The sequence below is a fragment of the Neltuma alba genome, unplaced genomic scaffold (assembly GCF_004799145.2).
Source record: "Neltuma alba isolate B1F8T4 unplaced genomic scaffold, ASM479914v2 tig00012530_pilon, whole genome shotgun sequence".
NCBI classification, from domain to species: domain Eukaryota; kingdom Viridiplantae; phylum Streptophyta; class Magnoliopsida; order Fabales; family Fabaceae; genus Neltuma; species Neltuma alba.
Genome location: NW_021636995.1, coordinates 50,079 through 73,298, shown reverse-complemented (window position 1 = coordinate 73,298; position 23,220 = coordinate 50,079). Strand labels below are relative to the sequence as shown.

At 35.2% G+C, this 23,220-nt stretch overlaps 2 protein-coding genes across 2 annotated transcripts; one reads left to right on the top strand and one right to left on the bottom strand.

The window, feature by feature from the left end:
• Positions 1-4,984: 4,984 nt before the first annotated feature.
• Positions 4,985-7,977, top strand: LOC114728286 (S-adenosylmethionine synthase 1-like). The gene is made up of 2 exons (XM_028915165.1): positions 4,985-5,086; positions 6,437-7,977. The coding sequence occupies exon 2, from the start codon at positions 6,445-6,447 to the stop codon at positions 7,621-7,623; it is 1,179 nt and encodes a 392-aa protein (XP_028770998.1). The 5' UTR covers positions 4,985-5,086; positions 6,437-6,444; the 3' UTR covers positions 7,624-7,977.
• Positions 7,978-10,830: 2,853 nt separating this feature from the next.
• On the bottom strand, positions 10,831-18,183 carry LOC114728281 (squamosa promoter-binding-like protein 1). Its single transcript, XM_028915163.1, has 10 exons — positions 17,023-18,183; positions 16,524-16,705; positions 15,400-15,980; positions 14,476-14,550; positions 14,287-14,394; positions 14,067-14,184; positions 13,552-13,693; positions 13,251-13,395; positions 12,137-12,772; positions 10,831-11,540 (listed from the first exon to the last, which is right to left on the bottom strand). Exons 1-10 carry the CDS (start codon positions 17,619-17,621, stop codon positions 11,091-11,093), a joined length of 3,036 nt encoding a protein of 1,011 aa, XP_028770996.1. The 5' UTR covers positions 17,622-18,183; the 3' UTR covers positions 10,831-11,090.
• Between the last annotated feature and the right edge of the window lie 5,037 nt (positions 18,184-23,220).

The following is a 23,220-nucleotide window of genomic DNA, read 5'->3' as shown; positions in this document are numbered from 1 at the left end:
ACCCATTATCTCACCAAGCCACACACACGATCCTATCATCGTGTTAAAAAATGTGCATTGCATTTAAGTCCATGCATATTTATATAATCTGCAAAAAATATTTTGCATTTGTTTTAACACATCTCCTATTTTATCGAATTTTTATTTGAAAATTTAAAATTTTATTTTAATACGCTTTCAAAATGTTTAATTAATTTTTTTTATCAGACGAACGAATACAATTACGATGGATAAAAAAGAAAAACAAAAATGACAGGTATCCTTATCCTTATCTGGAAGGCTGGAATACCGGGCAAGAAAACTCGCACCGGATACCTCTCACCGGCTAGGATTGGCACGTGTCAGTTTCATTATCTTTTGGGAATTCTCTGACAACAACGCAACGGCTCCTGCGTAAGATATGCGTATCATCCAATTTCTCTTCCTTGCTCTTTCCATCTTCTTTTTCAGATTTTCCTTTATTCTCTTCTTTGGTGTCTATAAAAGGATAATTGGCAGCCCAATGATCTCGCCTCCAAGGGCAAAGCATTGCCAACTGCCCCCGCTTATTTGGCAGCCCACGCGCCTTACCGTTCCCTTATGTGTGTGTCTATGTGTATATACTGCCTTTATTTCTAAATATAATAGCTAGTTAAGTAATTTAAGTAGATTAAGAAAATAAATTAAGTTAGTTATTTGTAATAAATATGTATTATTTGTTTTAAATATTATTGCTAATCAAGTGTAATAGAAGGACTACCTTCAGAAAAAGTACATAATATGAGAGATAAAGTGGATTGAGGTTTTATATTTAGGACCAAAATAAAAGTCAAATGAGGTCTTATGTTAAGAACCGAAGATAGTATATTATAATATTATTATTACATTAGTTGTTGCCACGTCAAATGCGTCCATGTTTGTCAATATAAAAAATTTGTTTTGATTTCATATATCAATGTAGCAATGTAAGTGCTGGTCAAAAAAAAGTCTACCAATACAAGGTATGGAGTTTATAATAAGTCTCAAAGAAAATGTATTGTTTTTATTTTATATGATATTACCTCTGATTCTTAACATAAGAATTAATTAACTAATTTGAGTAGATTAAATAAATTAGTTAAGTTAGTTATTTGTAATAAATATGTGTTGTTTTTTCTAAAATATCCTTACTAATTACTTGTATTGGCTATAACTACTAATGTTATAAGGACTATTTTGAGAAAAAAATGAATAAATATGAGAGACAATAATAAAGAGTTTTATATTTAGGACCAAAATAAAAACTAAACGAGCTTTTATATTAAGCCAGATTCTACTATTTTAAACCAACTTATGATATTTAGAGTGTTTGGCTAGCGGTGACAATACTGACTTTTACTCCATTTGACTTTTGTAAATATGAGTTGGATTAAAAATCAGTTAATATAATATAATTTATATTTAGATTGATGTTTATAAAGCGTCAATTTAAAAAGTTGGATATCTTTGAATTGATAGTGAAAAAATAAATTTAGGTATAAAATGAATAAAAAGAGCATGGGTTTTTATATAAGACTTAGTTAATTAATTTAAAAAGATTTAAAATATATAAGTATTTTAGAGAGATTATGTAACATGTGATATTTTCACCTCTAATGGAGGCTTTTTCTTTTTTTCCCTCTAAATTTTATTATTTAAATTTTTCTCAATACTTATACATATATATATATATATATATCAAATTATTAGATTTGTTAGAGTAATTTTACCTTTTTTAATTGTTTTTTTTTTCTCCGCGTTCTCACCACAAAGCACCCTAGATTAACTTCTACTTTAAATGAGTATTTTTCCGAAAAGTTAATTTGATAAAAAGCTAATCCAAAAATTATCTAAGTCCGTAGCTATGTACCATCGCCCGTCTCTCAAATTCCACTGCGGGTTTGCTCTCCTGAATGTGATCCGAACACGATCTTAATTATCAGCAATATATGGTGATTTCAATGTTTGAAGTGGCACTTACCAGTAAAATGAGGAATATTTTAACAAATAAAAATATTTGTTCATTTTGATGCAAGACAATCATAATAAAATAATCCATGTCACGCATCTTATATTCCACGTGCTATGAAACTGCATTATGCACTACTTAGCTTGTTCCAGAAATCAAAGGTGCGTGCTATGCATACATAAAGGGTGTTTGGGTAATTAAGAAAATACTTTTAAAAAGTATTTTTTTTTCAAATTGAGATAAATTTTTTCAGATATTTACTTCGTATATTGTAAAATCACTTTTTTAAATTATAATTTTTTTATTATTACTCCCCTCCGTTCCTTATTATAAGAGACATTTGATGCTTATGGCATGTTCCTATATATAAGAGACACTTACAATTGTCTCTATTTTTTTGTGTTGATTTACTATTTTACCCATATTTATTATATCCAACTCACACTCTCTCTCCCTCTCACTTCTCTTTCTTTTAATAAATTAATTGTTACTACACCTCCCACGTCCGGTCCTAATTATAAGACCCAGTTGACTTATCTGAGGAGATTAAGAAGTAAGTTAAGTTAGTTATTTGTAATAAATAAGTATTGTCATTCCTAAAATATCCTTGCTAATTAAGTATATTGGTTAGAACTATCATTATTAGAAGGAGTATCTTGGAAAAAAATGCATAAATAAGAGAGACAAATAGATTGGGGTCTTATAATTAGGACCAAACAAAAAGTCAAACGGGGTCTTATAATAAGGACCGAGGTAGTATCTCTCATACTCTCTCCTTATTAATGAGGGTATTTTTGAAAAAAAATTATACTTTTTACACATTAATTGTTCTCAACTAATTTTAACTGTTTTTTTTATCAACGTATTTCGGTTATTTGTCTCTTATAATAAAGAACGGAGGGAGTATTACTTTAAAAAATCGTCTGCATGCTTCTGTTCCTCATTTGGCATGCATACGTTAAACCTCGAATACAATGGCTATCATATCACGAGTCATGTTCCAGATTCTGACCAAATTACTTTAATTTCTCTTCCACGATTGAATTCCTGAGCCTTTTTTTTCCTCAAGGGAGAGTGGCCCTTGCAACACGCGGCAAATTGTGAAACAATATAATCCATATCCACATCGGTGGTAGGTGCCGTCATATTCCCAAACCAAACACAGTACCTGCGGTGATAACACCGTCCCGCGTCCTCGTTAGCTAAGACGTGTAATTAATTAACGCATGGCTTCACGGACATATAGACCAGTCAACTTAATACATGCTACTGCATTATTTTTATATATATTATATATATTACAATTAATCGTCCCTACCAAGAACCCTGCTTGCCTCCCGCTCATTTTTCATATTTTTTTTCCCCAGCAGATTGATGTGTAGTTTTTTTTTAATATTACTCTTCTGGTTCTTAATATAAGACCCATTGAATTAATTTGATTAGATTAAGGAAGTTAGGTAAGTTAGTTATTATAAGAAATGTAACACATTTTTTTCCTGAAACACCATAATCATCTTTCTTAATACCCTATCTCCTTCTTCTACTTGATTATGGCTGAGAGAGTATCCATAGAGGTAATTTAGAGAAAATTGACAACAATAGCCAGATATAGACCGCCCATGCAGTGGCATCCCACAGAAAGTTACACTTTCATACATTACAAACCATGCAATTTAAACTTCATGTCCGCTGTCTATGTAATTGTAAAACAGACTCTGAAAATTGCTGATTCTCTTAATTTATGTAATGTGATCTGAAGGGAGAATAGCAATTCACTAAAAACCTCGTAAGAAGTTTAAATACTAAATCAATTTTTTTAAAAATTTGTAAAGCACAGATATAAAAAAAAATGAGTACAAAATTTTAATAACATAAGTTGTGATAATGTCTGGATTTGGTAATAATTTTTTGAAAAAATAACAAAAAATAACCGTTGGATTTCAAAATAATAAAAAGACGATCCTGCCATGTTAAAACCTCTACAGGAATAGTGAAGAACTTTATATTCCTCCGGTCTTTAACATTAAATCTATTTAATTAATTTGATTAGATTAAAGAAGTCAAATAAATTAGTTAATTATAATAAATGTGACACGTTTTTTCTAAAATACCATAATCATCTTTCTCAATACCCCTCCTCTCGCTCTTTTATTTGATTATGGTTGATAAAATATCCATAGGGGTAATTTAGAAAAAACTGATAAATATGAAAAATGGGTCTTATATTTATGACTAAAACCAACTTAATAATTAGGTCCTATATTAAGGACTGGAGGAGTATTATTTTAAAATTCAATAGGTTTTTTTTTTCTTAATATTTTATAGGGCTATTACTACCTCCTATCCTAATAGTAAGAGTTAGTTGACTAATTTGAAGAGATTAAGAAAATAAGTTAAGTTAGTTATTTGTAATAAATAAGTGTTATCTTTTCTAAAATATCTTTACTAATCAAATGTGTTGGGTAAAACTACAACCATTAAAAGGATTATCTTGAAAATATATATATAAATATGAGAGACAAAATTGATTAAACTTTTATATTTAAGACCAAAATAAAAATCAAATGAGCTATTATATTAAAGACTAGAGGTAGTAATTGTTATTCTTCTTAATTTGAATATACTAGCCTGAAAAAATGTTAAGTTCCAGATAAAATTTCCCCTCAAAAACCATTTTTCCCCTTCTGGTCAAACCCCTCAATTTCATTTTTGTTAAAAAAATTCTTTTGAAACTTGAGATTGCAAGAAAGTTGCCCTCTCTCCCCTCACGAAACGAATTACCCCGCGAGGGCGAGGGTGGGTGTACAACCGGCAATCTCCGGTTGTGCTTAACATCACTCCCCTCACCAACCCCTGCAAATCCGAACCCTTCACATGGCTTTCTAATCTGACGGCTATGCTCCTCCCCTGCCTTTTTGAAAAGAATCCCTCACCGCCCGTTCCTGTAGCCGGTCGTTTGCGCCCCTGACTAATATAAATAGGGCGACTCTGGCAAAGGTGCAGCGTCCTTCCTTCTTCCTCTGTCTTTAGTAGCTATCACTCCGGTTGGGGTCTGGTTCGAGGAAGCGTCAAAGCAAATCTTCGTTCCGGATCTATTGTTCGGTGCCCGACTCGCTCCAGGTCGATTCTCCTCTTAATTGCACTCTTCATGCTTTGCCTCGCATCCATTTTTCGATGTCTCCTTTTTACTGTTGGGCTTGTTATCCGATGTTTATGGCTTTTAATGAGTAAATGGTCATCGTCTTGTCCATTGCAGACCATCTTCGTTAGAGATCTGAGTGCTTCGTTTAGGATAAGCTTAATGCTTGTTTTAAGTTCACCTTGCTGTATCTACTGTCTTTTGTAATTATGGAATGCCTTTTTGCCGGTTATATGATGCCCCTAGTGCTTTGAACTTCTCCAATGCTGGAGTAGGGCTTTTGTGTGATGGATCTAATATGATTCTGGTCCAGAAAAAATCCATTCAAATTGTTATTCCCACCGATTCGGTTTTCTGGTTTTCCTTCTCGGTTTTGTTGTATTCTACTGGTGTCAGATCTGATATTCTGATGGATTTACATCTATTGTTTACCGAACTTCAGTAGCAGCGGTATCATGGCTGTTGATTTTCATATTTTCACTGCGATCTAAGCTTCTCCCGCTGCCCTGCACTAATCCTTGAGAGCGAACAGTCCTCTCTGGATTCTCTGGATTTCTTTTATTAGTTTTCATTTCACTCCTTTATCAGTCTATCTACTGGCAATCAAAATAACTCGTTTGCTTGTTCATTCGCAATGAAGGATAGATTTAATTCCCGGAATTAGTTGTGTGATTAGTTTTATTTCCTAGTTTGATTGTTAGCAGAAGTCGCAGAATCTATTCTCCTGGTGCGGGAAGATCCTTACTCTTTTTCTTCCCCATTTTGCGTCGGTCGGGAGATGAACTTCTAAAAAAGGAAGGATAAACTAATTTTAGTAATAAAAAATATAAACTACTACCTCCGGTCCTAATTATAAGACCCAGTTGACTAATTTGAAGAGATTAAGGAAGTAAGTTAAGTTAGTTATTTGTAACAAATAAGTGTTGTTATTCCTAAAATATCTTTGCTAATTAAGTGTGTTAGTTAGAACTATCATTATTAGAAGGACTATCTTGGGAAAAAACGCATAAATATGAAAGAAAAAATGGATTGGGGTCTTATAATTAGGACCAAACTAAAAGTCAAACGGGGTCCTATATTAAGGACCGGAGGTAGTATTTTTTAGGCATTTTGTTGCTTCTACAAGTTCTATTATCATAGCATAAAACTTATTCATTTTAGCATTTCCTCTAAATTTATTGTTATATCATAATTTCATGTTTCAGTTAGCTTCTATTCTCGCATGAGTTGCTTTGCTTTTTCCAAAGCAGCTCGTGTACTTTTCTGCTTTTGGCATTCGAGTTTTCTGTGCTTTGTTAGTCCTAATTTTTTGTTTGCTTTTGTTTGTGTAGCTTGAGTAATGGAGACCTTTTTGTTCACTTCTGAATCTGTCAATGAGGGTCACCCTGACAAGCTGTGCGATCAGGTCTCTGATGCGGTGCTCGATGCTTGCCTTGAACAAGACCCCGACAGCAAGGTTGCCTGTGAAACTTGCACCAAGACTAACATGGTCATGGTCTTTGGGGAGATTACAACCAAGGCCAACGTAGATTATGAGAAGATTGTTCGGGACACATGCCGCAACATTGGATTTGTCTCGGATGAGGTGGGTCTTGATGCTGACAAATGCAAGGTTTTGGTGAATATTGAGCAGCAGAGCCCTGATATTGCCCAGGGGGTCCATGGCCACTTTACCAAGCCCCCGGAGGAGGTTGGTGCTGGTGACCAGGGTCACATGTTTGGGTATGCCACCGATGAAACTCCTGAATATATGCCATTGAGCCACGTCCTTGCAACTAAGCTTGGAGCACGCCTTACCGAGGTTAGGAAGAATGGTACATGCGCTTGGCTGAGACCAGATGGCAAGACACAAGTCACAGTTGAGTACCAAAATGACAATGGTGCCATGGTTCCAGTCCGCGTTCACACTGTCCTCATTTCCACCCAGCATGACGAGACTGTCAACAATGAACAAATTGCTGCTGATCTCAAGGAGCATGTTATCAAGCCTGTAATCCCTGAGAAGTACCTAGATGACAAGACCATCTTCCATCTCAACCCTTCGGGCCGTTTTGTTATTGGAGGGCCTCATGGGGATGCTGGTCTTACTGGAAGAAAGATTATCATTGATACTTATGGTGGTTGGGGTGCCCATGGTGGTGGGGCTTTCTCTGGGAAGGACCCCACCAAGGTTGATAGAAGTGGTGCTTATGTTGCCAGGCAGGCAGCTAAGAGTGTTGTGGCAAATGGGCTTGCACGTAGATGCCTTGTGCAAGTTTCTTATGCTATTGGTGTGCCCGAGCCATTATCCGTTTTTATTGACACGTATGGAACTGGAAAGATTCCAGAGAGGGAGATTCTTCAACTCGTGAAGGAGAATTTTGACTTTAGGCCAGGGATGATCACCATTAACTTGGATCTCAAGAGGGGTGGCCATAGGTTTCTCAAGACAGCTGCTTATGGACACTTTGGAAGGGAAGACCCAGACTTTACTTGGGAAGTTGTGAAGCCACTTAAGTGGGAAAAGCCTCAAGCTTAAAGAGCTCTGAATAGTAAGCCTACCTTTTACTAGTTTGTAGAAGAATAATTCGCCTGTTCTGGTTGCTGCTTCTACTATCTCCATCCAAGGTTTAATGCATTAGCTGATGTACCCATCCGTCCCATAAGACCTAGTATGCCTTATTTGTTCTTTTTTTCTTTACCCTCCTCACGCGATTCCATTCTTGTCGTATGTATTGTCACCAGGGTCCCAATGAACGCGTATCGGAATTTTGTCCTATTTGATGGCGAAGACGGTGACAATGGCAATTGTTAAAAGAAACTGTTAATGCAAGAATCCCCTTAAATTTGCATTACGTTTTGTGAACACGTATAGGGGTTTTGTTTTGTTCCATTGACGTCGGTTGAATTTGTGGGCCGAAAACAATCTTAATTGCTTTTTTAAGATGATTCTTATTTAATCTCATTTATTGCAATAACTTTTTTGATGTAATTCATGATATTTAATGAGTAAATTTAGAAGTTAGATGTATTTTCAGATAAAGTTAATAATTTAACCAACTCTTTTTAACTTGAATAAAGTATATATTTGGTGTTTTAAATTTGTATAAAATTTTAATCTTATTCTTCATAATTATAATATCATTAATTTTTAGTTAACAAAAAATGTAGAGTATGACTTTGGAATGCAATACTAACATATTAATGTTAAATTTCAAATTTGCAAATTGAAAATTATTAAAATAAAACCTAATGAAATTTTTTTTTTTGGCCAAGCTATAAGCTGACGAACTTATATTTTTAACGTCAATAATTCATCTTTCAAAATGCAAAAATGTTATACTAAAAAAAAATTTTAAACATGCTTTTTCAATATTTAGTTATATAGTCACCATTCAAATTTGACAAGTCTACATTCTCCGTTATTAAATCTAATTGTGTTAGTACTAATGAATTGAAAATACATTTTACAAATTTAAAAGAATTAAATTTAAGTTTAATATAAACTTAAAAAAACCTTTTAATTTCGATGAGGCAGTTAAAAATGGAGTTATACTATTCACGGGCTAAATATGCTTTTTCTTATGCAAACAGCAACACCGAACGCGTATCGGAATTTTGTCCCGATTGATTGATGGTGTCGGAAGCTGAGGGGTGAGGGCAAAAGTACTTCAGGCACTGTTTGGTACCCATGCCTCAATCTCGACGGAATGAGATTGCCGATTGGGAATGAAAATGGGAGTGGGAATGGGGTTTTTAGATTAAATTTGGTGTGATATAATATTTTATTTAAATCAAAATAAAATTCTTTTCACGTCCTTATGTCATACTACCTCCGATCTTTAATATAAGACCCCGTTTGACTTTTAGTTTGATCCTAATTATAAGACTCCAATCCATTTTGTTTCTCATATTTATGTATTTTTTTTCCAATATAGTCCTTCTAATAATGATAGTTCTAGCTAATATACATAATTAGTAAGGATATTTTAGAAATGACAACACTTATTTATTACAAATAACTAACTTAACTTACTTTCTTAATTTCCTCAAATTAGTCAACTGAGTCTTATAATTAGGATCGGAGGTAGTATTTTGTATCTGCTCACCAAAGGCCTATTAAAATCAATTAGAAATTATTAAAAGACTATAGTATCTTTTTTATTAAAAAAATAATAATAAAAGAAAGCCTTCCTCTGCAACTTGCCACCCCATTCTCAATTTCTCGCAATGGAAGAACACCCTCCATTTTCTTTTCGATCCTCTTCTGCCGCTTCTCCATAAATTCTCCCAACTATTTGATGGCGAAGCTGAAATTCGCGCACTCACCTCCAGGAAGCTGGATCGTGGTGGCGACACAGTCGATGCCGTCTTTCTTCTCGCACTTTGACGGAGCCGGCTTGAGAAATTTTGTAGAGCTCTTCGATCTCATCGAGAGCGTAGGTGAGGCGGGTTTTGAGCTTGGTGTTTTGGAATTCAGATGGGGCGTTCTTTTTGAGAGAGAATCTGAGAACGAGATTGAAAATGTCAAGTAGATAAACTCATTGAATCAGATCAGAGACTGGAGATGGAGGAGACGGGGGCGACAAAGACTCAGGAGAGGAAGACGCTCGTGGTGTGCCGGGTAGAGGGCGGGCATTTTAGTTAAAAAAGGAAAAAAATCAGTCACAGGATACAAATTGGAGTGAGGTGGTGGGTATTGGGGAATCCATGTAAGATGGGATTGGTAATTTTTGGCACAAAGGATCTTTCAATACCTTGTGCCAAACACAAAAAGAAACTTGGGAGAAGACTCAACGGCCCAAAAGGTTTGAAATTTGGGCCTGGGGGCGACGGTAAGGAAAAGGTTTCCCTCTCAAAATTAGGGGTCCTACGGATGTACTTTCAACAGTTAAAATATTCAAATAATAAATCTAATCTCTTGAAACAAAATTTAATTTTTTAAGCCAAAACTTTAAAAGAAAATTAATTATTATCTATCTTTGCATTACATGAAAAGATGTTTGTTTAAACATAAATGATACATGTTAGATCTGAATAGTTTATAACTTCTATTGAAAGATGATGCTTCTTGAGAAAGCTTTTCCAGGACAATAGAAAGAAGAAAAAATCAATTCACCAAAAAAAAAAAAAAGAAGAAGAAAAAATCACTGCATCTCGTTATAATAGCCTGAAGTTCTTCCTCCTCGTTTTTCTCCCTTTGCCAGCGCCTATTAGTTCTTACTTCAAGAGTATTCCAACGCAAAAAGAAAACATATATCTCCTGCATGAATTATATTAGTTCCTAGAAGGCATCGTCTACCTCCTACATACATCGTCGCTTGGCCTTAGGCACAGATTACCAATACCTTGTTGACAAAAAGAGCCATGCTTCTGTGCAAAGTCAGCGAATAATTTGCTGGAATACTCAAATTGTATAAATGATAAATCACAATCCAATAATTTGACCTTTTAAACAATAAGCCACAGGCTTTACTTGAATCTGAAATTTCAGTGGTTGGCCATGGAATAATTAACAACCTTTTATTTGAGAGTCGCAGTCATATTGCTTTCATATACTATCATGAAAACGCGTGAGAAGCACATAACTATCGACTTGACATCACACGCCATCGGGTATTGAAATTTTTTTCCCAACAACCATGACGCATTGAATTATGTCACAGAAACAGAAATAATCATCCAAAAGAATCTCAATATTTATTTCGAAACAACGGTTCGGTTCACAAAATAATAGTAATAAATAAAAAATCGAAACAACGGTCAAGACTGGCTTCCCATACAGGGAATACAATCTGTCCGAATAAGAATTCTACTAAATGGATATTCATAAGAAATGCACCATCGACATATATTGCTCGAGTACACTTAAGGGTCATAATATTAATGTAAATAACAGCGCACCATTCAGAAAATACAAAGCACAATTCCTAAAGAAAATCAGATTCATACAGTTGACGAACGCCTCCTAATACATTACATGTAAAAATTACAAGTTAATGAACCTCAGCTTGTTCCGAAATTCAGCGACTCCCACGTGAAGGGTTGGAACACATACAGAACTTCAGGTGAGCTTTTGAACAGGAGGGCCACGCAGACACACACTGCCGCTACACACACCATTGAGAGCATGGCAGGTTTGTACACTAAAGACCTTCCAACTGCAGTCCTACAAGAGAACTTATGGTCGCAAAGTCTGCAATGGCCTTGCACACGGCTTCCTTCTGCCTTTACGATCTCAAAGCTAGTGGAAGATTCGGTTTGCTTCTGATGTATACTAGACTCAGTCAGATTGCTAGGGATATCCACCAACACATGAGATGCTGCTGCTGCTTGTCTCTTGTTGATTTTCTTCTGAACCAAGTGAATGTATGCATAATGACCACGTAAGCGTGCATAATCTTCAGGTGTAAAGCCTGTGCTGTCACGTGAACTCTTCCATGCTTCAATTCCTACCTGGAATAGAAACCCCATCTAATCATGTCCAAAATATAATCTCCTAACTTGACACATGAACACGGGAAAAGATTTTGATGCTCTTGTTAATCATTAATTCCCTTTTACTAGAACGGGGAAGGGGACAAAACTGGGTTTGCCATGCAGATCATTTAAACAACACCACACCTATTACTATTTCAGAAAAATAAGGTCAGACAAGATAAGAGCAGCAAAACAGGTACTTCATTGACCAGGCAGCAATCACATCAATTATTAATAACAGTAACAGATCAGTGGCACCTACTCCTCTCTGAACTGACAAATGATTGGGTTAGATAACTACACATGGTTAGGAAGAATTCAGATAATGATAGAAAGTCATAACTCAATACCATATTCAAAATATAGTGGCAACGCAATATGCAAAAGATTAAAAGCAGCGTGATCAAGGTCCATATGTGAAGTAACCCTAGACAAAAATCTCACACCTGTTGAGGAGCTTTTTTTAAAAAAAATAATAATAATAAGACTTTTTTTTAATTAAAATCAAGTAAAACGATACATAGTTTGTTGGGCATGATCTTCAAGATGATGTAATATGGCAGAAATTTTACCATGCAAGGATCATTAGTTAAAGCATCCAATACATCCTCAGAACCATCCTTCCCAGCTGCAATATGAAGTGGTGTCAAGCCCGCAGGACCAACAATGTCAGGTCTAAACAAGAAGCTCTGGTTCCCAACATCAGCTAGTGCCTCGTTTTCAGGTCCTCGTTTATCAGAAATCATATCGGGGACATATCTCAAAAGCAACTCCACCAACTGCCTGCTATTCCTCCTTACAGCTTTATGAAGGAGACCCATCTCTGAAAGTGCCAAATATAGCGATGGGTGATCACCTGCATCCACTGTGCCACCAAGTAATAGGTTCAATAGTTTCTTCACCACTGCACACCAATCATGGTCCATAGAGTACTCCATGAGCTGCTTGAACCGTTTTAATGGAAAAAGATCTAAATCAGAGTTCAGGTGAACCAGCTTAGATCTCAATTGGCTCCTGTGGAGAAGCCAGCCCATTTCATGGATAAAATCCATGGCTTGGCTTGTGGCCATAAATTTTCCAGATCCTCCGATATCAGAATCAGCTTTGGCTGATTCTAGTAGAGGCTCAAGCGCACAGATTTCTGAGCAAACATCCTCTTCAGTAACTATGAAAGGAAAAAAGCTGCTGCTCAAGCCCTGGTCGTCAATCTGGAAAATTCAAGAAAAAGTAGAAAACACAAAGTTGGCTAAGAGAAGCAATATGTCGCATTAAGATCAAGTAAAGGATTGAAAAACAAGCCCCAGCTTCTCAGCCACTTAGCAACACATTTTGAATTTTTGGACTGTCAAGGTCCATTAACCAAGTTAGAATTTAGAAGTGCAGTAAGAAATTCATCATTTTATATTATTTGGTTCATTTATTTGTATAGCTGTGAAGCTAAAAAGCACTGCTTTTTGTTTAATAAGCGTACAAGAATGTCAAAATTTAAGAGCTATTATTATTGTAAGGTTTTCATAGTCGAACTCTTATTATTGATCAATTGAAAGCAAAACATGAAATCTACCAAAAATAGACAAGCTAAGGCAAGTGAGGAATTTGCTAATCCCCTTGATGATCAACGACTAACTAGCTTATGTTTCCTATAGTCTGCTTTCTTTTTAATGTGAGAGAACAAAGAGAAAGAACCTCAATAAATCCCCTTCCATTCATCACAGGAACAGAACATGAAAATTGGACGCACTGGAGCTCATCAAGCTCTTTGGCGCACTGCTCCATTTGGTCCTGAGCATCTTCACAGACCATATATTTCCCTTCAAGAGCACATAATAACCTGAAAAAGGAATTTCAAGGCCCTATAACGTGCTATCCCAACAAAAGTACAAATGTACAGACAAAATATTGGAAATTAAAGAAATATCATTGAACAAGCTTCAAACATGTCTAAACTTGAAAGTATCCATATTGTAGAGATCCAAATATTATATACCTAGTAGCTGGGCGAATCAGATTAATGCCCTTCACTGAAAATTGAGCTGTTTTGAATGCTGGTACAGCAATCGGACTAACACTCAGAATTTTACTGTAATTTTTACTTCTCAAAGGTAAGGATTTATCTATGACAACCTGACCTGCATTAGGAAAATTGCAGTTAGATAGGCTGTCATATGAAGAAATATTATTTCTCCTGACTGACATAATTCTAAGCATGAATATAAGACAGCAGATATGAGCGTAACATAGAGGATATCAGCAGTCTATCAGTAAGACATCAATTCTCTAAGTCCACCAAGTTAAGTTGTATGGGTAGCAAAGACCAAAGTTGGGCAAGGATAGAAGTGTGAGACATTAAAATGTTACAAAAAGGACTTGATTTTTAACTTTTGAAAAGTTATTACGCTTGATTGGACAAAACAATAATTGATTAACTTAATAGGAAACATAGATAAAATTTGATTCCCAGCATCCTGATCCCTAACAGCCAATAAAAAGGAGTCGAGAGACCATTGAAAATGAAGGCTATCTGATGCTTCACTCTTGTGTAAACCCATCCAGTTCTCCAAAAGTCACCCTCTGAGACATCAATAAGCCTATTCAAACTCGAAGTAAGATCATAGCAAAGCTGCAAGAGAGCAACCACATCTCGTAAGGTCAAAAGTGTCACGTAATAACAAAAGAAACCACCCACAACACATGCTAGAAGTTTTAAAGCTGCAAAGATTACCTCCTCCCATACAGCCTCCGTCTGACGCAGATAAATAGTGAAAACAATACATCCAGGCCGTATGTAGCTCTCAATGTCAGTAGGACTGTGGGATAACCAGTCAAGAATCTGGATTCCAAACAATTAGCATGATTAAAATTCAAAGGAAAGGAATGCAAAGAACCAAATCTCGGTTGCTCGGGAACCTACCTGTGCTCTAAGTACAAGAGGAAAATCATTTGGTTCTTTACCAAAGAGCTTAAAAACAATTCGATCTGTGCGGCTCTGAAATAGTGAAAACACTGTTAGGTACTGAGGTGGAGGCTACTTCCTAATTTAAACATTTGACATGCACAAATTACCAACTTCTTATTTATTCTAATGTTTACTATTGATCAAAAGATGGGGAAGTGAGAGTTGAACTAAAAGATAGTGGAACTTCATGTGTTTCATTAAGGCAGTAAGTTCACAGTAGCAAGACAAAAATATTTTGTAAAATAGTCAGGCAGCATGATGATTGAAACTTTAAGCGCAACATGATCCTCTGAGTCATAATTACAGGTGCTCCATTTTGTACAAAGTGGATAATTCCATACACAGGGCATATGTTGGCATGCTATTTCAAACCACAAGTTGTACAGTAGAAACTAAGAAAAGCAAATTCAAGAGGCAAGCATCGACACAGACACATTGAATAGTATGGATTGAAGACCAGGTCACACTCATTTCTAATGTTCCTTCCTTCAGTAGCTTTTAGTTTAAATAAACAGTTTTCCTTGTATCGTCCTTGGAAAACATTCAAGTCAGTGTAACAAGGAAGGCTGATTTGTGTTACTTGCTGAGAGTGACTGGATGAGTTAGTTAATTAGTAAACGGCGTATCACCAAAATTGTAAGGCATTGTAAGCCATCACCCAAAAATTTATATTAAAAAAAAAAAAAAAGATGCAAAGATTCCTGTATGATACAATAGATATTATGCACTGATTTTGGCAAAACATCCTGAACCAATATAGAAAGTCATATGACCAAAATCATGGTGATGAGATGCAAATAAATGTAAGGGCTGTGTAAGACTGCAGGAGTACAATAACCACCAGCCAGCAAATCAACATGTTCTTCAACAGACACATACCTGAGCTTCTCCACTTGAACTAGAAGGGGACTGCGCAGATGCAGAATCTGAATTTCCACTTGTCTGAGGTGGGCTTGATTGATGAGAGTCTTGTTGCACCCACTGGTAATCAAGGGAACTAGCCCCAAGGTTTGCAGAGACAGGCAATCTTTCAATATCTTCTATGCCATCATCTGAGTCAATATATGTGTCATTCAAATCAAAATTATTCATCTTAGCCTGTCCAGCAACACTATCCCTGGCTTCTGAGTAAACTGGAGGACTGTTTGTAATGCTAGGTTTAGTAGAAGACATGGTCTGTTGATCAGCAGCCCCGGCATCACGCATCCCTTGATGTTGAATTTCAGTCATAGATATTGTTTGCGGTTGTCTTATCACAGTTGGAGAGACTTGAGAACCATTTGAGAATAAAGCAGAAACCACATCGGACTTACCAGGAGAACTCCCCTCTTTCAACATATTTTCCGGTTCCCGCAAAAGGTTAGACAAGCTCCTGGCCCCATGTTCACCATTTTGACTAGCTAGGCTCTTTACAAGATGAGATAGCAGATTCTGATCTGTGGTCTGATTTGACCTGTTAGCTGTTCATGAAAGACGTCATTATATATCCCCCAAGAACTTGGGCAAGGCAGAAATAGTAAATAAAGAATAAGATACTAAAAAGTATTGATAAGAAAAATTTATTTGATGTTATTAACATTGAAGACTCCAGGTTCCATCCTCAACATATTCTTCAATTAATAAAGAATCAGATATTAATAGTATTGTAAAAGAAACCTGATGAATAAATTTCCTCTAGTAATGTTCTTCTAAAGAAATATTTAATCCTATTTAGAAATAATTCATGCAAAAGTCCAGAATATTCTTTGCCTCGTTTATCTTTGCCAGGATAAAGTGCAGTTTTCTCACACCATATTAGCAAATGACCGAACTATCTTTCCACAGCTATCAACGGTCAACATACATAACATTTATAATGATAAATATGGTCTGAGCCACAATCATACCGTCATGATTCCAAACAAGACAAGTAAGCAGCAAAGATGTCAAATAAAAGCCTCAAGCAGATCTAAACAGAAACAAAATCCTGTAGGTGTAAAGATAAACATTAAAGAAATACTTACAATGCACATTTGAAAGTATCTTCAACAGTGTAAGCAACATGCAACTGCTTGTCTGATCATCATTTATTGAACTGCCATTCGGAACAGCATCATTATTTGTTTTTCTCCTCCTTTTATTGTGGCCTGCCAAGCGTCTTCGACAACTTCTCTTTCCTTCATCAAACTCCTGAAGGATGTGAAACCTACAAATGGAGTAAAAGAATGCAGAACAGTTATTCCTGCTTTAAATGCTTGCATAAAGGAAGGATTCAACTTTGACAGATAATAGATTATGTATTTTGGAGAAAAAAAAATTCCAAAAGGTTATGGGAGCACGAAATTTTGCCCAGGCATAGCTAAACCATTTATAGTGAATTTCGGAAGCTACAGATAGCATTCTTGACCTATCGAATTGTGATTTGATATTTCATTCAGTCCCTTTTGGTTACTACACAAATAAAATAAATATCAAACTGATTAAATACTGCTAAAATTTTAAAGTAGCCCATGGGGAACATACCGACTACATTGCTGACAGAACCGCTGCATCACATTCCCCACAAGCGCCCTACTGGCCTTTGAGTGCATCTCACAAACTTTATGGCGCCTATGATAATCCTTAGCACTGCTTAGATCTGCGCCACAGTCTTCCACCTGACAAACAGCTCGATTTGAAGTGCCTCCAGCTAATCTGGTCTTCTTTCCATTCTTTCCTTCCCAAGTAGCCATCTCCCTATCAGCATCTGCAGAGTCATGCCCCCCAAGCTTTAAGCTAAGGCCACCAGCTCCCTCATTCAAGTTTTCATCCTCCACCACAATAACCCTCCTTTTCCTTTCTCCTTCCTTCTTCCGCTGGTCAATCCCCAGATTTACTTCATCCGAGCAAGAAGAAGAACTGTTAGAGGACCCTCCGGCCACGGGGATCCCAGACCCAAGAGGGAAAAATTGTCGGCCCACGCTATCTACTGGCACCGGTGTCAGCGGGCTAGCTATAAAAAGATCACCATCCCATTTCCAGTCGTTCAAATCCCATTCAACAGACCTCTTCCCCACTCCCCGCAAATCCGACGGACCAATTCCATAAAAGTGAAAAGCTTCAGGGCCAGATCTAGCTTCCATAATCGCAACTGATTTGTCCCAATCTATCGACGAATCCGCAAATTCAACACGGCAATATAAACTGTGAAGTCGAGATGCAGCATCAGATTAGCAGCACAGGCTTTGATCTAATCAGCCTCGCTTCTTCCCCAAAAGTCGAGAAACAGTACACCCACGCCTCCATGATTCCAATAGAGGGCAACCCACATAGACAACAAGGAACAGGCAACCACCAATCACTCCAGTCCAAAGTCAACTACAGCATCCAAGCTAAGCTAAAGTACTGAGAAGTCGCATCTGATAAAATCCCAGAAGAAAAACAAGGGTAATTCAAATTCAACAACAACCTGAAAAACCGAGGCCGAAGATGGAAGGGAGCCGCTGAAGTCAGAATATTGGCGATGGAAGCAACGAAGATCGACGGCAAATAGACGGCGGCGATTGAGTGTCGGAAAGTCCGCGGAGTACGAGGGAGAGATGAGAGGATAGGTTCGGAAGACGGAAACGGTCGTGACGATGACGGTGATGTGAATCTGATTGAGATTTGTGAGGTGCGATATTGGCACACTACACACCGAAGGGGGGGAAAAAAAAAACAAGAAAGAGAAAGAAAATGCTTAATAAGTAAGAAGGTGGTGGTGGGAAGTGGGAACAGTATGCCCACCCCAAAGTGGTGGGGCCACTTGCCCTCCTTGCGTGTCTCGCGCCCTAACGTTGGAAGATAGGAAAAACAAAAGCAGAGAAGAAAGAAAAAAGATGCCTGGGCTTCGCTTTCCCCCTCTCAGTTCTGTTTTAATCCTCTGTACATTGGACTCGCCTGTCCGCGTTTCGTTCAGTAAACGTCACATTTTTTGGCCTGTCCCTAACAGTTTGCTTTGGAGCCAGCACATGCACGATGCTTCCACCAAGAAGGCTAGATTGGTGAGAGAAAAATGTAAAGAGCGAGCCACAAGATTTTCAGGGGAGTTAGTGAAAATCCATGTCAAGAATATCGGCCGGATAAATACGCGATGCTGTTTATAGCTGATGACTGCTTTTTATGTTTCATATCATCCCCGTGTTCACACCTAAGCCTAAACTGAGAGTGAAGGTCAAATGGAATTCGTAATTTTCAATATTTATTTTTATTTGATATGACATCAAAACATTTTAAGTCAAAAAATGATATTCTAGTATTTTGCCTTTTGTACGCGGCGTGAGCAACAATTGAACAAAATATTAAAAATCATGCAATGTTTCAAGTAGCATTAAATTAAAATTAAAACATGCATGTCAACTCGTAATTAAAAAAATTGGGCATTAGACTTTTTTTTTTTTTGCCAACGACTTCTCAATAACACACAGCAATTCAATGATTTTTTTTTTTTGACAAAGGCAAAATGATATTAGCAGTAAAAGGCTCTGCAGCAATTCCATGACTTCAATTCATTAGTTAGTTGTATTAATATAAATATAAATGTTATATTAAAAATTGAACGAGGCAGGGAGTCCAGTGAGACAGAAACTAGTTTAATGCTCAGATTTCTGTAAATTAGTTTTGACATTGAAATAGAGAGGGAAAATCTGAGGTGAAAAACCTAATAAGTCAGTTCACTTAGATAATTTAATTTAGAGTTGTTACCCAAATAGCACGGATAAGAAAATAATAACAAAAGGAGTAGCAAACATAATGTCGTCAAGATCTAAGAAATGTCACATTAATTTACCCATTGCTTATTTGGTACTCCTCTGGTCCTATTTATTAGGTAGAAAGAGAAGATTTTTTTTGGTCCTATTTATAAGTCATCTTATTAAATTTTCAGTTTGAATACACTATTTTGTCATTCATTTATTATATGTAGCTAGATATTTCTTTTTAAACGTGCATATATTAAATACTTGTAAAGTTGAAAAATTATTATATTTTAATGGAGATTTGAGAGTTAACGCATTTTAAGGTTTTTCTTGGTCTGTGTGAAATATGCTAAAAATATCTTAGAAATAGGACCAGAAGAGTATCACTTATATAAGTATTTATAAGCACATTTTACATAAATTAAGACAATAATCATCCTATATCCTTACCTCATACTACTTCCGGTCCTAATTATAAGAGCTAGTTGACTAATTTGAAAAAATTAAATAAATAAGTTAAGCTAGTTATTTGTCATAAATAGGTGTTGTCTTTTTTAAAATATCCTTGCTAATCAAGTACATTGGCTAGAACTACTATTGTTAGAAAAATTATCTTGAAAAAAATATATAAATATTAGAGATAAAATAAATTAAGATCTTATATTTAAGATCAAAATAAAAATCAACTAAAATCTTATATTGAGAATTAGAAATAATATTTCACAGATTATTATTAAAAAATTGTTTATAAGTTATTCTAGCTCCCAATATCTGTGAAGTGGGTCTTTTTCTACAGCAACTTGTTGGGTGGGGTGTTTGTCATTGAGGGGAAGGACAACTTTTTCTCTTCCATCTGGGTGTCAGTTTATAATTAATTAATTTCTTCTCCGATTGGTCATGCACATTTACGAAAAATGAAAAGTGAGATAAAGTTTGTTTCTCGTGTTTATTTCATATTTTATAAACTATAATTAAAAAATTGTTTATAATAATTATAAAGAAGATTTCAAAAAAACATGTTGAAACTGGATTACTACAAAAATATGTTGTCATTTACTTTTTAAGTATAGTCATTTTTCTTATGAGTATAATGACAATACTGATTTAGAATTTTAAAATTCAATAATCATTTATTTGAGATTTTTTCTAATTATAAGTAGTTTTTATAAGTTTATGGGTATTTGGATAGAATCAAAATCATAATTTTAAAAGTGTTTTTACGATGTATAAGTAAATATGTGAAGAAATTTACCATATTTTGTAAAAAAAAGCTTCCAAACACTCTGTTAATCTTTATACGTTATTTTTAACCTGATTCAAAATGGGACTTGAGTAATTGCAAACGGGTCACGCTCACGCGCACACTATCTGTTTAAAAAATCAACTGCGATTATCTGCCACATTTTGATGGTGAGTTGGGGCGGGCCCTAGGATTCCTGTGTCTCTGGTTTTTGTATTGCCTCGTCCGGTACCCTTTTTGTATATCTTCATACATGCAAGTGGCATTGGGGATCAAATGTACGTACACAGGTTTATATCCATTCCTCAGTATTAATGCAAAATAATATATCCGTCCTAATCATAAAATTTTATTTATAAACTATAAATAAGATTTTATAATTAGAACCGAAAGTAATATAAAGCTCACATTAAATTTTCATTTGCAGGCCATTAATATATATCATGTTCCATTTCAAACTTAGTGTATATTGAAATAAATTGTGGGGTGTGTGTTGATTATTCAGATTGCATTTAAGTATGGCTTTCATCCTCGAGGAAATGAACGGTTTCGAAGTGACGGGTAGAGAGAAACGCGTACGGAGGGACAAAATTAATGTTCCTCTGTGGGAGCAAGCAGGTTGGATCCGTCAATGCATTTCATCAAAGCTGAACCCAGAACCATTATTCTCTGGCCAATGGCATAACACAATCTTTTTAGCCAACAAATATTACTCCCTCAAATTTTTTTTATAAAACACAATTAAGCAAGTTAAATTGATACAAAAAGGTGATTAAAATTAATTAGAGGTAACGTGTATAACAATTGCAACTTCTTTCTCAAAATTACTCATATATAAGGGAGAAAATGAAAAAACTATTAAAATAAAAATAATTGTAAAAGAAAGAGAATATGCAATGAAGAGAATGCTTGAAAAGTTGTGTGATAGTCCTCAGGTTCTTAATACATGAGTTAATTATGGAGTTCATATATAAGATATATTTTACATATTTATCAGTTTTTTTCAAATCAACTTTATTGATATTTTCCTATCAATAACCGAGTGGGAGAGGGAATGAGAGAATTAATGAAGAAGTTTAAGATGTTTTAGAAAACACATATCATATTAACTAATTTAACTAACATTATTAATCTACTTAAATTAGTTAACTAGGTATTATATTAAGGATGAAAAGAGTGGCAGATATATCATTGTTAAGGTGAATAATTAAACGAAGAAAATGAAAAATTAATGAAAGAATTTGAGACATCATGTAATATCTCTTATAAATAAAAACAACTCATAAGTAATATTATCTCGATTCTTAATATAAAAGCTAGTTGATTGATTTGAGTAGATTAAGAAAATTAGTTATGCTAGTCATTTGTAATAAATAGATGTTGTTTTTTCTAAAATATCATTACTAATCAATATATTGGTTAAAACTATCATTATTACAAGGACTATTTTGAAAAAAAAAATGGATAAATATGAAAGATAAAATAAACTGGAATATTATATTTAAAACCAAAATAAAAATCAAACAATTCTTATATTAAAAAAAACGGAAAAGTAGTTATTTGTTGTGGGGGTAAAAAAGAAAAGGTTCTGCAGTGGTCGAGGGTTTATATTTCCCTCTGGCTAAAGAACTAAAAGCTACGCTAATTACCCATTAAACCAAACAAAGCCAGTCTTTACCGGGAAAGATTTTTTTTTTTTTTGGCAGGTATCGGGAAAGAAGTTCATGCAAGGGTAATTGCTTCAAATGACGTAGCTATAAAATTAAACCCCCAGCTTATAATAAATTCTATCCGCACACCCGACAGGCTTCTATTAAAAACAACTCATTTGATCTTGTATGTCTGCTGCGACAAGCTGGAACTACTTCCATATCATGCATTGTGATTCTACGGCGGAGCACTGGTTTTTTTGTTTCCAGAAGTATTTGTTTACTTCTAAATTATTTCTGTTAGTACTATTAGATTCTAGCTTCACCATGCGTTGTCCGTCAAACTGCGATGCAAAATGATTTTTCCGGTGCAGGTCTGTCGGGTATCCCCGGCCCGATAAGTTAATCACAGGCTTTATGCCTCCAGACTTCGTGAATATATTGGCATCAGCATACTTCACAAAGGTGCTATAAATTATAAATTATAATTATAAATTACTACTAATACACACTAGTCATTAATTATAAACTGTAGATTTTGATTATATAATGCCATTATTTTTTATTGAATTATATCATTAATTTTGATCCATGCAGATGATGACGAATTTAATTCCCGACGTTGGTACCATTTGACCGCAAAAGGGCACAGAATCTTTATAGAACCTCACTTCCGTAATTTGAAAATCGTATTCGACATTCTTATTTGTTTATTTTTTCTGGCCAGCTAGTTTTTGTTTAATTGACCGAGCCTGGTCAGCAATATTCCTGAACTGGGAAATTACTGGAAGGGAAAAATCGTTTTTCACAATTTATTTATGTATTTATTTATTCCTTCCGCTAATAATATATTATAGGGTTAATAAACCAAATATCTATGTTTTTTTATGGTTAAAATGCATTTAGCACTCCAAAATATTTTGTAGTGTATCAAGTATCCCGAATATTTTTTAAGTGTGTCTATCATCCTGAAGTTTTTTTCTTTTTGTTTTGGTGATGAATACACAAAAAAAAAAAATATTTTTAAATGCCGGATGCATCTAAAATAATATTTCAAAGTATTGTATGTGTCACAAAATTTTTTAAGGTATTAGATGTATCTGAGAAATACATCTGA